The sequence below is a fragment of the Malurus melanocephalus genome, unplaced genomic scaffold, assembly GCF_030028575.1.
Source record: "Malurus melanocephalus ecotype Western Australia unplaced genomic scaffold, MMel_1.1 scaffold_234, whole genome shotgun sequence".
NCBI classification, from domain to species: domain Eukaryota; kingdom Metazoa; phylum Chordata; class Aves; order Passeriformes; family Maluridae; genus Malurus; species Malurus melanocephalus.
In genome coordinates this window covers 668,539-684,715 of record NW_026623466.1, presented here as the reverse complement: position 1 = coordinate 684,715, position 16,177 = coordinate 668,539, and the positions used below count along the sequence as shown (strand labels likewise).

At 42.8% G+C, this 16,177-nt stretch overlaps 2 protein-coding genes across 2 annotated transcripts in view; one reads left to right on the top strand and one right to left on the bottom strand.

Annotated features, from left to right (window-relative positions):
- Nucleotides 1-7,658: 7,658 nt before the first annotated feature.
- Nucleotides 7,659-8,212, bottom strand: LOC130578632 (histone H2A, sperm-like). Its single transcript, XM_057374850.1, has one exon. The coding sequence runs from the start codon at nucleotides 8,164-8,166 to the stop codon at nucleotides 7,786-7,788; it is 381 nt and encodes a 126-aa protein (XP_057230833.1). The 5' UTR covers nucleotides 8,167-8,212; the 3' UTR covers nucleotides 7,659-7,785.
- A 3,211-nt stretch (nucleotides 8,213-11,423) lies between these two features.
- PDCL3 (phosducin like 3) overlaps nucleotides 11,424-16,177 on the top strand; it is a 6,172-nt gene continuing 1,418 nt past the window's right edge. The window contains exons 1-5 of the mRNA XM_057374856.1: nucleotides 11,424-11,531; nucleotides 12,855-12,984; nucleotides 14,076-14,166; nucleotides 14,816-14,959; nucleotides 15,816-16,024. Coding sequence (XP_057230839.1) covers nucleotides 11,526-11,531; nucleotides 12,855-12,984; nucleotides 14,076-14,166; nucleotides 14,816-14,959; nucleotides 15,816-16,024 — 580 coding nt within the window. The 5' untranslated portion in view covers nucleotides 11,424-11,525. The remainder of the gene's footprint in view (nucleotides 11,532-12,854; nucleotides 12,985-14,075; nucleotides 14,167-14,815; nucleotides 14,960-15,815; nucleotides 16,025-16,177) is intronic.

Genomic DNA, 16,177 nt, shown 5'->3' with positions numbered 1-16,177 from the left:
TTGCACTGTTTGTCTATTATGTGACTCAGTTGTCTGGAATTTGCTGTTCCATGTAATAAATTTGCAATCAGGAATTCTTTTTGTTGTCTTTTTTTTAAATTATAGCCCACCCTAGGCTTCCTTGGGCTATAGTGTAGCATTGCTTGGTGCCAGATGTAATCAAAGGAAATCAATCATCTCAATATTGGCAATTTTTAAACCCAACAGTGAATTTTATAACATCTTCTTTAATAGGATCATAAATGATAAGCTTGTCCTTTTGATTAGATAATATATTTCCCCATTATTTCAGAATAGGCATCCTGAACAACATGATACTGAAATAATGGTGGACATTTTAATGATTTATTTTGAGCAACTAAGTGYTCGAGTGTCATAATTGATGAAGCCAAAGCACTTGGAAAGAAGAGGAACAAGTACTGCTGCTACACACAGACAATATTTGATCAGATGAAGTATTTCTTTCAGCCTTGCCTTACTGGCTATCATAAAGCACAAATGAGGCACTTTCGAGAAATATTCTGAACAGCTGCCCTTTTTTTTTTCTGAAATCATGCATTTAAAAACATAGTGCAGTCGATTGAGCTTGCACTCCATGGAGAGTTTTGGTAGGTGGAGGCATTTACAGGCACAAAACTAAGTACTAAGCAGTTACTGCCTTAGGAGAAAAAGAGCATAATAACATTGAGGGTCTGGGGATACAAATAAAGCTGCAGTTCCTGAACATAGGATTGGTTTCCTCAAGSCCTTTGCTATCCATCCTTCTCTTTGGCTACTATGGCATACACTGTTTCAGTTACTGTGGCACAACCACATGTGAACCAGATTTGGAGACACCCTTGTCTTCAAAAACAAACCCCAAGATACCTGTGCTTTGTGGTTTTGTATTTTATCTGCATAAGTTCCCAATTTGGGCTGTGTTAACAGAAGTTGGGGTGGTTAGAAGTGATGAGTTATTTGGCAATTGGTGACTGAATCTAGGGCAGAATGTTCAGTTTGGAKTCTCACACTACAGAAGGGCCATGGACAAACTGGAGAGAGGGCCTCTGAGGTGGTGAGARCTGTATCACTTGCCCCTGAAGAGGTACAAGGGCAACTGGGCTGGTTTAGCCTGGAGGAGGGATGCCTTCAGGGGACCCTGATAGCCCCTCCAGTGCCTTTGAGGGCCATCAAGGAGACAGCTGGGCTCCTCACAGCATGGGGCAGGAGGACAAGAAGCAACAGGCACAAGTTGAAGCAAGAGAGGCTGAAATATCCGGGCAGTACAGTCAATTGTCTGGAGAGGACAGTCCTTAGAGATTTTCAAGACCAGAGTAGATGACTGAATTGCTGCTTGGACCTCCTGAGGTCTCTGCCAGTCTCAGTTACTCTGGGACATAAATACAACTCCATACTATTTATTTCAGCCTCTAACATGGTCAAGACATAGCTAAATTATAGCTCCTGTGCCTCCTCCATGGCAGAGGGTGCTGGTGGGGGGGGGAATTTCCCAGGCAGGATGTTCAGAGAATTGAGGCCTATTTGTGCCATCAAAGCACCCTGTTGCTGCTGTTCAGTGTATTGTCAAACCTTGTAGGAAACTATTAGCCCTTGGAAAGACTCCAGAGGATGCTGGCTTCTCTGGTATCTGGAACCAGTTAGGATGTCCCTCTGGAAGGAACAACTAAGCCAAATGCAAGTGGTGGGGATGCACTCTAGCAATGCAAATAAATATGAGATAATGATACAAAACACTGCAATAGCATTTCTGGCTTGTTTCATATCAGAGGCAAAAGCTGAAGAGTATCAAATTTTGCTCAGTTCTGCATAAGTATTTATATTGGTATTGGCTGGGATAGAGTTAATTATCTTCATAGCAGCTTTTATGGTGCCTTGTTTTGGATCTGTGACCAAAACAGCATTGATAGCACAGGGAYGTTTTAGCCATTGTGCAAACSCTGTCCAGAAATCTCAAGATCTGTTTTCCACCCCCACAGTGCTGAGGCTGSGGTACACAAGGAGTTGGGAGGGGGCACAGCTGGAACAGCTGACCCAACTGCCAAAGGGATGTCCCACACTGTGTAGTGTCGTGCTCTGCAATAGAAGTTGGGCAGGAGAAAGGGACACATAYACACATTTGGAGTGATGGTGTTTGTCTTCCCAAGTCAGCTAGGTGTGATGGAGCCTGGCTTTCCTGGAGATAGCTGAACATCTACCTGCTGATGTGAAGCAGTGAATGAATTCCRTGTTCTGCTTTGCTTTACCTATTAAGCTGTCTTTATGTCAGCCAACAGYTTTGCTCACTTTTACCCTTTCAATTCCCTCCCCATCCTGCTGGGGAAAGTAAGCAAGCTGGCTGGAGTTAAACTACAGCAGTACTGCAGCACAGGCAACTCATGCTGTGCTCTCACAGGCAGCAGTGGCTTCCTTCACCTACAACAAACTTCAAGAAATACGTCTATTTGGGCCCTGAAACTTAAATAAGATTGATAAGCAGGTGGTAATTTGAAGGTGAGAACCTAGCCTAAGTTCCTCAGTCACAGGAACATACTACATATCTGTAGTAAGTGCAGCTCCTCTGTAAAAAGYACAGAAGAGCTCTTGTTCATGCTCAGTGGAAATTGGTGCTCCCTGGAGCAATGCAAATGCCACCTGTGAAACAGGAAGAATTAATAATATAGAAATGCAAAGGTCATCTCTGGCCTGAAACTCTTTCTGARCATCCCATTGCAAAACCCACAGCAGAATGTCAGGAGTGCAGACACAGGTGACAACAACAATTAGAAATACAGAAAGATTTCTGCAAGAAAAGAAGATGAAAGCTCAGTTCCCACTGTCCATCAGAGAAGAGACAAACAAGAGTTTCACTACGTAGTATACAAAGTAATGAGTACGTTTAGAAGAATAAATTGGGTGCTTATCCATACATATGAAAYGAAAAGCAACAAGGAAGGACACTCAATTATACTGAGAGAAAACATGTTTCAGCTGCAAGGAGGAATATTTTTTGTAGCACTTAATCACCTCCTGAAACCAGCTGCCACAGCTTAGAGTATGTGGCTGAGAAGAGCTTGGTGGACTCTTGTGARGGCAGGAATATTCAGGAGTGCACAYCTTTGTGCTGCCTAACCTGACTTGAAAATCACTTCAGGCTGGCCCAGGACGTTAAAAAGACTGGAGCTGGTCTCAGTGAGGCATTGTTGGCAGAGTGCACAGCGAGGGACCTGGAAATGCACTTGGCTTGGGGGGAGTGAGGGCTGCCCAGCCTCACGACACGCTGCTCACCCAAGAGACAGAGCACGAAGCACAAGAGGAAAACCTTCTTGGGGTTCTACTTTATTCTCTCTGCTCCCTYCGTGATCTTGTGCCTTGAACAGCCTCACTCCTTTCTCAGCTCCCACAGGGAAGAGCTCACTTACTAAATCTTTRGGTGACAGCAAGCTGGGAGGGATGGCAATGGTGCAGGTCAGAGCATTCAGAATGATCTTGGAAAAGATACGTATGGAAAAAAATAAGTACAGCTCACTGAGGATGAAAGGAAGTTATTACACATATTGAAAAATAATCAATTGCAACAAAAGGGATGGGTAACTGCAGACAGTCAAATATCATGGTGTTGAAGACAGCACAAAAATAGAACGTGGAATGAATAAGAAACTGTAGAGATTGTCACAGGCAAGGTGTTGCATTGCTGATCATAGTTAAGGCTTCATGTACAGAGCAACAYAGTAGAAGAAAGAGGGGAACCAACAGCAAAGAGGAAAAGAGGAGGTCAGGGGAAAACTGGAACTCTGAACCRGGGTTGATTTGCAAGAAGGAAAGTGTGAGGAGAGGAATGAAAATGCTTCATTTTAAGCTCACCATTCCTGGCAGCATTCATCCATGCCTGTATTTACTTATTTGCTGGGATCTTAGAGTCAAGCAGTGATCCCAGGATATYTATTGGTTGGTTGCTTATGTGGAGATCACGCTTAAGACTTACTTACCTGATCCAGACAGCTCACAAATTGCAATTGCCACTCTACCTTATTAATCAGGGTAGAAACATATCTTTGACTAGGCTGGACTGCAAAAACTGTCTTAATCTATATATCTAACACTCTGATAGATTKCTGCACTAAACAACTAGAATGAGCTACTAAGTCTCCTTCTTCAATCATTTCTGGATCTACTTTTTCCAGTGTACAAAAACAAAAATGTGACTGATCTTATAGCAGGTTATCATTCACCGCCTAAAATTTTGACATTTCTCTGGTGCAAAGAACCTTGTACACCAAACACCATCTATCTATCAGCCTTCAACCTGCTGGGAGACCAACAGAGGAAGTCTGAATGACAACATAAGGCAAACTTGAAAGAAAAGTATTTTATATGTCTTTAGTACTAAATTTCTGTACCCAGGGGTTACTACATAGCAGTTCAGAGAGTACCTGCTGGATTACTGCACCAGAAAATGTGTATACAAATACAGGCTTTTGGAGTACAGCTATCTAAACACCGAGCAGAAAAACACCTAAACATGGACTAGAACTTCCAACAGAAAATACAAAAATGCAGAATATGCATGAACTGACTGCAGCGCACCCACAGGTAAYAGTGTGATCCAGAAAAGAAGCAAAATTCAGGAGCCTCATGCAACATAGCACCAAGGTGATATTTCCTCTCATGACCCTGCCATGAACTGATGTGTCACAACCACCTATCCTGCTGGGTAGCTTGGCCTCTCCAGGGACTACATCAGAGATTCTGCTACATGAAAAAAAACACCAAAACCAGCCTTTGGTTATAATTCAGTAGCCTTATACGACATCTTTCCCTTCATTTTCATAGCTCTGTATAGTCTGCATGATTCCACAGATCATGTATCATCTCAGATTATAACCCAAATTCACACCCTTTGACTTTCATTAGAGCAGCACTACCAAGAGATCAACGGTGTTGAGGAATTGCAATATTGGGGCCGGTCAGCAGAGGGCAATGCCAGAATCAAATTTGGGATGTCCAAAGCAGAGGTGCTGCTCCAGGCCCTACCTACCCCTCTCCACCGTGCACTGGGCTTGACCAGCTCGGGTAGCAAAGGAGTTCAGACCTTGGGCATCCCTTGTGCTCACCAAGACAAGACTCTCCGAGGTCATAACTTGGGAATTTTCCTCTCCTTTCAGAGAAAGTGAAGGTGACAGAAGATAACAAGCTTACAAACACACAAATGTCAGTGCAGAGTGAACTGCAATTACCCTGCACAACTGAGACATCCATCAACAGTATCCAGTCCTCAAGATGGGTAAAAGTAGAAGAGTTTTTYCAGGCATCATTTCACCTCCATGCTTCCATCTGCCCACCATTTCAYTGAACTGTGGAGCACCATGTACACACATTTTCCAATGGATGTTATTGAAAACATCTATTTTCCTTGACAGACACTGGCACCACGCCACARCTGAGTTAGGAAAGTAAAGCTACATCAAGATAAATGTGTTTTTCAGCATCAGTAACAAGACAGATGCTAGAGGAGCTGTGGTTAGAATGGTTTTCTTTTTTTGCTTTGATTTGCAACTTAGTCACATACCAGTCTCAGCTACAGAAGACTGAGCTAACTAGAAAAMTATAGCATGAGGCATGAGAGAACTAGTCATGAAATTAATGTCTTGTTTTACCAAAGTAAATGAGCACTTTAGTGATCAACGGAACAAGCAAAATTATTTCTATCAGAGTTGTAGTTTGAGGAAGATTTCCTATACTGTAGTACACAAAAGGAAGATTTTAATCACAATTTCATTAGCATCATCTAGAGATATGATTTCCATAGTTATCAAGCACTTTATAGAACAGGGGCTTACCTATGGGTATGAAGCTAAACATCTGCATTACAATGACACCTATCTACCCCCTTTGTGAAAAAGGGCATGGTTACTTAGCACCTATGCTATGATACCCTGTGCACTTCTGTTCAAAATCATCCAGAGTGCCTAKCAATCAACTYGGATACAAGTCCARCTTCCCAAGAAAGCAAAACATTGAYGACCTGGATGTTTGTCTGAATTTGTTCTCAAGCCTTATGTTTAGAACAAATAATGATGTTAAAGACCATAATAGACCAGTCATATTTGCTGAGAGTTTACCTTATAATCAAACAAGAGAACTTATCYTTGAATAAAACTTGTTTTCTGATTATATGAATGTGTCATTATTTGTCAGTGTAATTAGTGCTACTCCAGAATATTTAAGCACTCCTCAGTGCATGTTTTGCAAAACCAGGTGTCAAAACTGAGTTCTGCTTTTTGCCCCTCTCAGATTGGCAACACCTCTAACAAAAAAACCCCAAAAATAGCAAAACAACTTTTCTCATTGTTCTACCCCCCAGTTTTTTTCTGAGGATCTATAATTTCACTGCTGATGTGCTGTATGGCAGCAATGACGTGCCATAACTTTGTTTATTTCCTCTTCAGCAGCAGAACATTTGATCTGTTGGTGGCCCTGCCAGGGCTGGTTCAGACCTTAATGAGCTGCATTCACTTTTAACAAGTGTTGTGGAAGAAAGAATATGTCCAGAAAATATCAGTAGTGCTGTTGTGTATAAATGTAGAGCTTGAATGGCCAAAAAGTAGCCTGACATCCTCTTGCTTGACAAACTTTATAGCATAAGAAAAGAGAATCACCCAGTTATTCCTGCCACAAAGGGAATGATTCTTTGCTTTATTCTATCGTGAAATGCTACCTCAGAAAATAAATTTTACATTCACTTCCTGCTCATATTTATGCTGCTCTTTCCTCCATGGTTTGTATCTCTCATTCTATTTTTACAGCATTTTCATCTCCATTCTTGCATTTCACAGTTTCTCACTCCTTCAGAACTATTTCTCTCAACAAAACAACTTGTACTTGACCCTTTCCTTGTCCTGTTGCCCTAGCACAGAGTGTCCTGGTACACAGGAGGAAGGCAATGAATWTGCTCTGAGGAGGAACATGCTATAAAGCAGAAACCAGAGCAAGCTTCCTTTGAGAGGAACTGGAGCTTGTTAATACAGTGAAAGTAAGTTATAKACCCCTGAATAAGGAAGAGTAATTTTACTTTTTTGAAAAGATGCAAAAATTACTATTCAAATAAATTATTGATCCACAGAAGAAAACCAATGGACTATGGAGGGAAAAGGAGGGTAGACCCCTTCTCAAGTTCTTTATAATGTGTTCATACAATGGACAAACACTCAATTTGTCATCTGTGTTAAGAGAGAAGACATAGCTTCACCAGTTTCTGCATGCTTTACCATGACAGAAACTTAGTGTCATGATGGAGCATGATGAAGAGAAGCAGATACACTATTGTTTTAGGAGAAATAAGGCTATAAAAACCTTTTAACTTCTAAAGCAGAATTAAACAACCTCTGAGGCAATGAACTAACTGCACCACAAATCTGTACTAGATAGAAGAAAAATTCACAGGAATAGCACTGTATGTCTTGACTCCTCTCCCTACTTCACAAAAGTAATCTGTAACATATTTTCAAAAGTAAGCATGTACTGGACTTGTTTTAAAAAGTTATTCAGGTGCTATGCTAGGCTGTTTTTTAAAAATATTTTCTCTGTTCTTCCATCCATGAAAAAAAGAGAAAAAGAGACCAGTGTAGCATTCTAGAAACTTCATTACAAGCTCAAAAAATGCCTTAAAATTAGTGGKTAAATACTTGACAAAGAAGCAAACACATACAAATTAGTGGTACTGAGTCCCATCATCCATAAGTGCACAGACCAGACCAGGAAAAGCAAGTTCCACTGGCTACCACCTTGTTCCTGAGAAGATGCAACATTTCAGCAAGTTTTCTTCGGAAGGAGCTGAGAGAGGATGTTTGGCATAACCCCACCTTGAGGAATGGTCACACAGGCAAAGAACTTGTTCAGCTCATCATCACTTCTCACAGCCAGCTGAATATGCCTGGGCATGATCCTCATTTTCTTGTTTTCATGAGCAGCATTCCCTGCCAGCTCCAGAACCTCGGCTACCATGTATTCCATTACTGCAGCCAGGAAGATGGCAGCGGCAGAACCAATCCTATGAGCGTACTGCCCTCTCCGCAGGAGTCTATGGACACGGCCCACCGAAAACTGCAAGCCTGCCTTGGCTGATTTGCTTCTCCTCGATGCATTTTCAYGTTTGCCAGACACTGCTTGTTTCTTTCCATGTCCAGACATTCTGACAGGTGAGGAGACACCGAGGGCTGTAGGTCTTCAAAAATTCTTGGATACTTAGGCTACAGCTAACGGATAGCAAGAGGAACCAACAGCAAGGTCAGTTACCCTTTCTGCTCTTCCACATCAAGGTGAAAGCTCATCCTTTTCTTGAGGAATGAGCTCACCTCACAACACAGTTCATCATGCACAGAGCTACAATTATAACTGTTATTGCYCCTTTACAGCCTGCTTTTTAGGAGAAGGCAAAACCTGTTGAGGATTATTGAAGTTAGACGCAAAAGGCTCAGAAGAAGAGAGGCTTTACCCTGCTACGTGGCACTGATGCACAGTGGGACTTCTTCAGTAGGATTTTTCAAAAGCACCACAACTGTGACCTCAAAGCTAACTTGAGGCCAGGCCTGTCTCTTCCTCCAAGAGAAATCTGTATTACAACTTCTTCTACTATCAAGTTACAAATTCCTTCCATTTTAAATCTAAAAATGAAAAAATTCTTGTCGCCTACAGCTTGTTGTACCCAAAATACTCCAGRATATTTTCATACAGGGTTTTAAATTAATTCCCTAAGTGGTATTCTGTGACTGCGAAGAGAGTACTGCTGGAGGTCTACACCAGGGAAACGATGAATTGATTTGGACAGCACAATGCACACTGAAGAACAGAAATTATCATCTACTTCCTCAAGATGAAGGGAATTCAGCCTAGCCAGAATACTCTTATAACTGGAGTAGCAAAAATTTCTCATTTAAATAACATTTCTAGCTTATGAGTAAATAGGACAGCTAACTTCCAGCACAGCTGCTTGCAATATACAAGAACCCTCATCACTACACTAGTATCTRGGGGTTTTTATAGCAAAGTTTCATATTTATGAAAAATCAGAAGAAGGTTTAAAAAAAGAAAAAAAAAAGCCCCCCAGCCCCTAATAAAATCCAAGCAACTCTAGCCATAATTCCTTATGCTTATTACCAGACAATAATTTTCCTAAATTACTCACAGTACAGGCATACTGTGCAATAAAAACAGCTAACTTACAAAATAACATCAAGCCCTCAATAACCCCAAATCTTCCATAATACATTATTCATAAAAAATGCATCACATTACCTTCAAAATTTCTTCTTTTGTCTTCATCTGTGCCTTGCTACACCCTATCCTCAGCCACTCACAAGCCCCACAACACCATCACCCCCACCTCTTCCCCCAGAACCCTTTTATTAGCAACTTTCCCTCCTCATCAGGGGTAGTTAATGAATCATTTGCACATGTGCTTCATCTTCCTTCACCTAATCCCTTATTTCGGGCAAAATGACGAAATGCCGGTCAGAAGCAAATTGGCTGGGATGAGGATGAAGAAGCCAGGTTGTCTCCAAGGGCTGAGCTGTAGCTGTATTTCAGTCTCATTGCCAGTTGTCACCCACTCTGGCTGGACTATTTCTGTCTGTACTCTATGTGTAAAAACAGTCCTTCCTGCTGAAGCTTGATAAAAAAACTATATATGGAAAATGGGCTTTACAAATATTTTAGTTGGGTGGGAGGGGGAAGCCATATTTTGCTTTACATGTGTCCTGGACAGAGTAATGCATGGTTCTCGCTGTCTGAGCCCCACCAAGTGATGTGATGGGGCTGCTCCTAAGATTTAGACTTCTGCCCCCTCTTCTGGTAACTCCCYGTCCCAGATGGGGTTTAGGGTTTACTGTGGTTCTGGTGCTGAGGGAGCTTGACTAGCTCCTCTCAGTCCATCTGGGCAAAAATCTCACCTCTGGCAAATGAATATTTTTAAGCACTTTTTTAAAAAAAATGAGTGCTCACTTACTGCTCAGGCTCTTTCTGTGTTTGTTTTCTGGCATTCAAAGTAGGTTCCAAGCAGCAACATACAAAAGCCGTGGGTGTGAAGAGCATTTCAGCCACCAAAGATGACTATTTGAACCAGAGGGTACTCGCAGATGCCCAGGCTTTGGCAAAACATTCCGACATCAAAACCATCGTGAACAGCTCAGCCTGTGGGTCTGCCTGCCAGATACMAACTGTGGGTCAGAGCACAGCATCTGTGTTTGTGGCACTCACCCACTTTTTCCACAAGGAAGAGCATTTAGTCCAAGCTGAGTGAGGCTGAGTTTCCMAGCACCTCAGGGCAYTRAACAACCAGTATGGGGCACCCTCTRCACGTCCAAATGCTCACCKTAAGGCTTGATATCCCCGCAAAGCACAGTTGTTCCTTCCTTCCAATTCAAGGCAGAAAAGGTGGCTGTGCCTTCCCTTCAGTAACCCAGACCTAGCACAGGGAAACTGGCCAGCCCACCTCAGAGCAACTGGCTGATAATGGGACGGCMATGATCTTAAAATGTGTTGCAGTGGGGCTTCTGAATTTTCATTTCAGGCCCTTGTCAGAGCTGAGACAGTCCTTTCTCCACATGCCAAACACACTCTTCAGGCCTGCTGGCAGATTGTGCAGGGYTCTTTTCTGGGGACTGAGCTCTGGGCTCCCCTTTTCTGGGTGAGCATGCTCTCCATTGGACTGGAGCATAAAAGGAGGGGAAGGGAGGCAGGAGCATGACTCTTCCCTCTTCTCTGCTGTGTGTCTTTGAGAAGAAAGCTGCAAAGATCTGCTCAGTTCTTTGGAAGGGCAGGCCCAAGCGCCCATTTGTATGGAATGGGGTGTAGAACCCCAACAGATTCGTATCACCACACTTCTCAGTGTTTGAGTCATACTTTAATATGCACTCAAAACTAAAATAAAAGTACCTATATAGAGACTAATTTCTGGCAATGTTGGTTGGCTATGAGCCAATCCTAATATGACAAGTTCAGGTAATTACACCTAATAATTGATAATATAGGCTTACTTGCTGATTTTATCACAGAAATGGAAAAGAAGATAAACCAGTGGGGAAATAAAGCAGGATATGAAACGCAAGCAGATAAAAAAGGCTTAGAGAAGTGGTAAGTGTTACAGGGAATCACAGAATGGGTAAGATTGAAAGGGACCACAGTAGATCATCTATCCAACCTTTTTGCTCAAGCACAGTAATTCTAGGTCAGGTTGCAAGGGGAGCAGTCTGGTTTAGTGGAAGGTGCCTCTGCCGTAATGATGTCATGATTTCAACCCTAAACCTTTGTGATCTTACGGTTACCTTTCAACCCATCCCATTCCGGGATCCTTTCTAAGCGCAGTGACACGCAGGCCCTCACGCCGCCGGGCCCGGCCTTATAAGGCGGTGCGGGAAGCGGCTGTGCCCGCCCCGCTGGGGAGCGCCGCCTCCTCCGGCCGCGCCGCGCACGCCGGGACCGGGACCGGCCCTGCCCGGCCTTACCCAGCGCTGCCGCCGCTGCCCGGGCACGGCCCCGGCCCCGCCGGCAGGATGCAGGTGAGCAGCCGCGGTGCCCCCGTGTCCCCGCATCCGCCGTGTGGGTGAGCCCGGCCGGGCCGAGGGCTGGGGCCGCGTACCGCGCTGGGGCTCCGCCGACAGCCGCGGGCCGCCCTCCCCGCCCGAGTGCCCGGGGCAGCCGCGGGGGAGCGGCCCGGTTTGTGCCTCTGTCTCGGGGCGGGGGTGTCTGTTACGCGGCGGTGGTGTTTGGAAGCTCCATGGTTGGGTTTGTGGCGGCTTGTTGCTTTTTTTTTTTTTTTTGCAAATACGGTACTTCACTTCTGTAGTGAGCGGGTGGGCGTTTCAGGCAGTGCATCAGCGTGTTAGTAAACGATAGTAACATGCGGCGTCGTGGGAAAGATGACCACGGTCAGAGACAGAAAAAAAAATTAAAAATCTGTTGTTCTGTTGGCTGAGCTACATCGTTCTTTTTCTTTATTTTCTTCTTCTCCCCCTCTGCCCCCTATCCGTCCCTTTCTGTCCCGATAGTCCATAAGTACTGGGGTTTAAGTCTGAGAAGAGATGTGGCTATATGGCTGTGAGCAGACCTAGTGTAAGCTTACTGATACAAGCWGTAGCAAAGCAGTAGGCGTGCTTAGTTTTCAAAGTGGACCTAGGCCAAGAGACCAAGGAAGCACAATCATCCTGTGGGTGCTTATCACTGAGATTTAATGTATTTTAAAAAAATTGCATTGTCTGCTAAATAGGGAAGTCTTATACTGAGCTTCTCAGCAATAGACAGGGGTCTGTTGACCTTGTTTTGCAGGATTATTGCAACTATTTTACAGTAAAGTCTCAGGAATAGTGTAGCTGTAGATTTAGATCTGATTCTGTAGCCAGTCCTTAACTTGGCTGGCAGAGTCTGCTTGCTTTTCTCTATTTACATAGTCACTCTGACTTGAACCTACCAAGGAGACTTCCCACATACTGAGAGTTCGGTCTGCAAGGCTGGTGCTTTGTCACCAGTGCTTCCTGGTGCAATGCCCATTGGTGGCATTTGGTGGCTTGYCCTACTGAGGGCCTGTAAGGGACCTCTCTGGCCAGCATGCTCCCCTGTTACCGTGCTGATACCCTCTCCTTTTATTTCACTTTGTGAGAGATGCAGTAGTGGTTACAATGCTTCAAGCTTTGGTACCCAACCAAGACTGCCTGTATGTTCTGTGAGTGGGTGCTGCAGGTCTGGGACTGGAAAGAAGCCTCATCATCAGGAGGATTTGCACTGTGACTTTCTGGCACCAGTRACCAGCTTAGCAGTTGTGTTGAGTTCTGAAAGTGGTAAAGTTTACCTTGAAGAGATGTTAYCCATTCGTTGTTCTGTTCTAGGATCCAAATAAAGACACCGAGTGGAATGACATTCTGCGCAAGAAAGGTATCCTTCCTCCAAAGGAAAACGTGGAGGAACAGGAGCGTGCGAAGGAAGAGGAGCAGTTYGCCATCCTTCAGAAATCTCTTGGTGAGTGATCAGCCAAAGCGGACAAGTCTTGGAAKGGCTTCTGGAGAAAGTTTGTTCAAAGAAATGGCCACCAACAATGTTTATATGCCTGTAAAGCAATGTATCATTTTCCAAGTCTGTAGGACTACCAAAGCTTCATCTGTGCAGGGTGATGCTGTTAATGCTATCAACCATTTAAATACATTCCTGAACACATGGGTTCTTCCAGCACAGGAAAACTGTTCTTTGTGTCAGCTCTGTATTTTTGTGGAAGTAACTGAAAACTGAAACGAGAACAGTGCAAAAGGAGTCTACCAGGTAAATGTGTATGTCTGTGCTGCAGCTGCTAAACTTGAAAGCTCATGCTGGTAGCTGGGTGCTAGTCTAGGCAGCCTTCAGTTCAGAGGCCTTTCCCTCGTGTGGTTTCCATCTGTATGTCTAAAGCACATTAACACTTTCTAGGAATCCAGTAGGAATAATGATGACAGGCTGAGAAAGCTGGGGCTGCTCAGCCTGGAGAAGAGAAGGGTTGAGGGAGAACTGTAGCACCTTCCAGTGCCCAAAGGGACTGACAAGACAGTTAGGAAGGGACTTTTTCAAATCATGGAATAGAACCATAGGGTATCCTGAGTTAGAAGCAATCCACTTTAAAAGGATCGTTTAAGTCCCAACTCCTAAGGGAATTTCCAACTTTCCATATAATGATAGATAGGCAATGACCTTAAGGTGAAGAATAGGCTTAGATTAGATATTAAGAAGAAATTCTTTGCTCTGAGAGTTGTGAAGCACTGGAACAGGCTGTCCAGAGAAGTTGTGGATGTCCCATCCCTGGAAGTGTTCAAGGCAGGTTGGATGGGGTTTTGAGCAACCTGGTCTAGTGACAGKTGTCCCTGCCCTGTMAGGAGGGATTGGAACTGGATGATCTTTATGCTCTCTTTCAACCCAAGCCATTCTGTTAATCTAAGATAATACCCAAAAAAGAAAGAAAACACCACCATACATTTCCTATTAATCTGTCCTTAGAGTCCATAAATTCYGTTGGACTGATAAAAAATGATAAGTTTTGGTCCTGGAATGAGGTTTTTGCTGATTTGATGTTTCTTTCATTCTAGTGAAAACTTACGAGGACATGACTCTGGAAGAGCTAGAAGAGAACGAAGATGAATTTAATGAGGAAGATGAGAAAGCTATTGAAATGTACAGGTCAGAGCAGCTTGTAGAATTTGACTTTAATGATAATTGGAGGGTCTTCCTTTTATATGCTTTTAGATATTGTTAAAGAGAAAAGATGTTTTTAGGATGATGGAAAAAGAGGGTCGTGTTTCTTGTCTCTTGTGCAGCTTCTAAGTGTCTTTAAAAGGATAACAGCATTTGATTTTAGTATCCTTTATCTACAATGTGGCTTTGCAGAGATAATGTGCACCTGGTGAGTGCATGGCTGGGGATCCTGAGAGCTTTGAAAATCACCTCAAATATTTCCTAATTTTTGTGTGAATGAGATTAAGGTGCTGCAGATTTGCATAATTAGTGTTGGTTTYCCTCTATCTCATAACCTTTCTCATGGTTTTTGCCATTTAGTTTGGTAGTGTATTATGTGCAAAAGAAACGTCTAGTGAGGCCAGAAATGAGGAGAAAAAAGCATTTTATTAAACATAGTTGTACTTCTTGCATCTTGGTTGTTTTACCTTATGATTCAAATGCGAGAGCATCTACTGTGTCATTTGGCTTTTATTGCTCTAGGGTTAAGAGAAGTTTGTGTCTCTGAAGTCTAGGTTTCAACCAGCTCCTTCAAGTTGTTCTGTGAAAAAATGYATCTGTTCACAGGATGTCTTTTCCATTCTTGTCTATTCAGGCAGCAGAGGTTAGCAGAAATGAAGGCAGCTCAAATGAAGAATAAATTCGGGGAAGTTTTGGAGATTTCAGGAAAAGATTAYGTTCAAGAAGTTACAAAAGCTGGAAAAGGTATATGGGTAGTCCTGCACCTCTACAAACAAGGGTAAGAATTTGCTTTTAACCATTAAAGCTTTCCCTGTCAATAGCTGAAAATGCTCCAAAGTAAACATGTAGTTATTGTGAAGCTAAGGAAATGATTCTGGAGTTCTRAGAAATAAGAACAAATCAGTAATTTTAATACTGTTGAGTCAGGATTGCTGAACTTCATTCTAGAATGATGTTACTATGAAGTGGCTTTTTGTACATCTATACAATATAGCATGATGTGTGCCATACAGCTGCCATAGAGGTAGCTGCTGCCACTGAAATATCCAAGCTTTGGAAATTATTCTGGATAAAATGCAAGGGGCTGTGAATAAGAAGGATCTATGTGTATTTAGCTTGGTTTCTGGTGGCATACAAATGGAGTGAGCAAGGTTTCCATTCCTGTCACCATGATAGAAAAGCTTGTTTAAAAGGTCTGTTAACATCTAAAGAATTTTTTGGAAGGGTTATTAATACTTGCTGCTGTTCTTTGTCTGTAATTGCCTCACAGGTATTGATCTTCATTTGCATAATTTCTTTCAGGAGCAGCTTTTCCTTTTATTTTGCCCTTGCTTATGCAATTTCTAAGTATCTGAAATTCATAAACCAATTTCCTTTTATATAAAAGGGATAGAGGGGAAGGTTGCATTACTAATATATTAAAACAAAAAACCCACCACGCACCAAAATCTCCAGTGATGCTGATCTCCTTTGAATGCTCAAATGCTGACAACAAAAGTATTTAGAGTATTTAGTATTTAGTAGCATTTTTCCAGAAATGCTACTCATTAACCTGATAATTCTGAGATTTCTTCTGGAGGAGTTTACTATTTCATTTGTGTATTGTTTTGACCTTATGTTGCTGTTCCTCACAGAATTCCACTCTGTGCCTTAATAAATCAACATATGAGCGGGCTTGCGAAGAAGTTCAGAGATGTGAAATTCATCAAAGCCATCTCCACCACCTGCATTCCCAACTATCCAGATAAGAACCTGCCTACAATATTTGTTTACCTGGAGGGAGATATCAAAGCCCAGTTCATTGGGCCTTTGGTGTTCGGTGGCATGAACCTGACAAGGGATGGTGAGTGTCTGCATTTCTGATCTTCCAAAGGAAAAGCAAAACTGTTTTGCTGGGAATGTGAGAAATGAGGGTTAGGAGAAGGGAGGTACTAAAAATAATCTTAGATTTTTTTTCACCCCTATGGCTTAACCACATAAAGGCTATCTTGTAAGA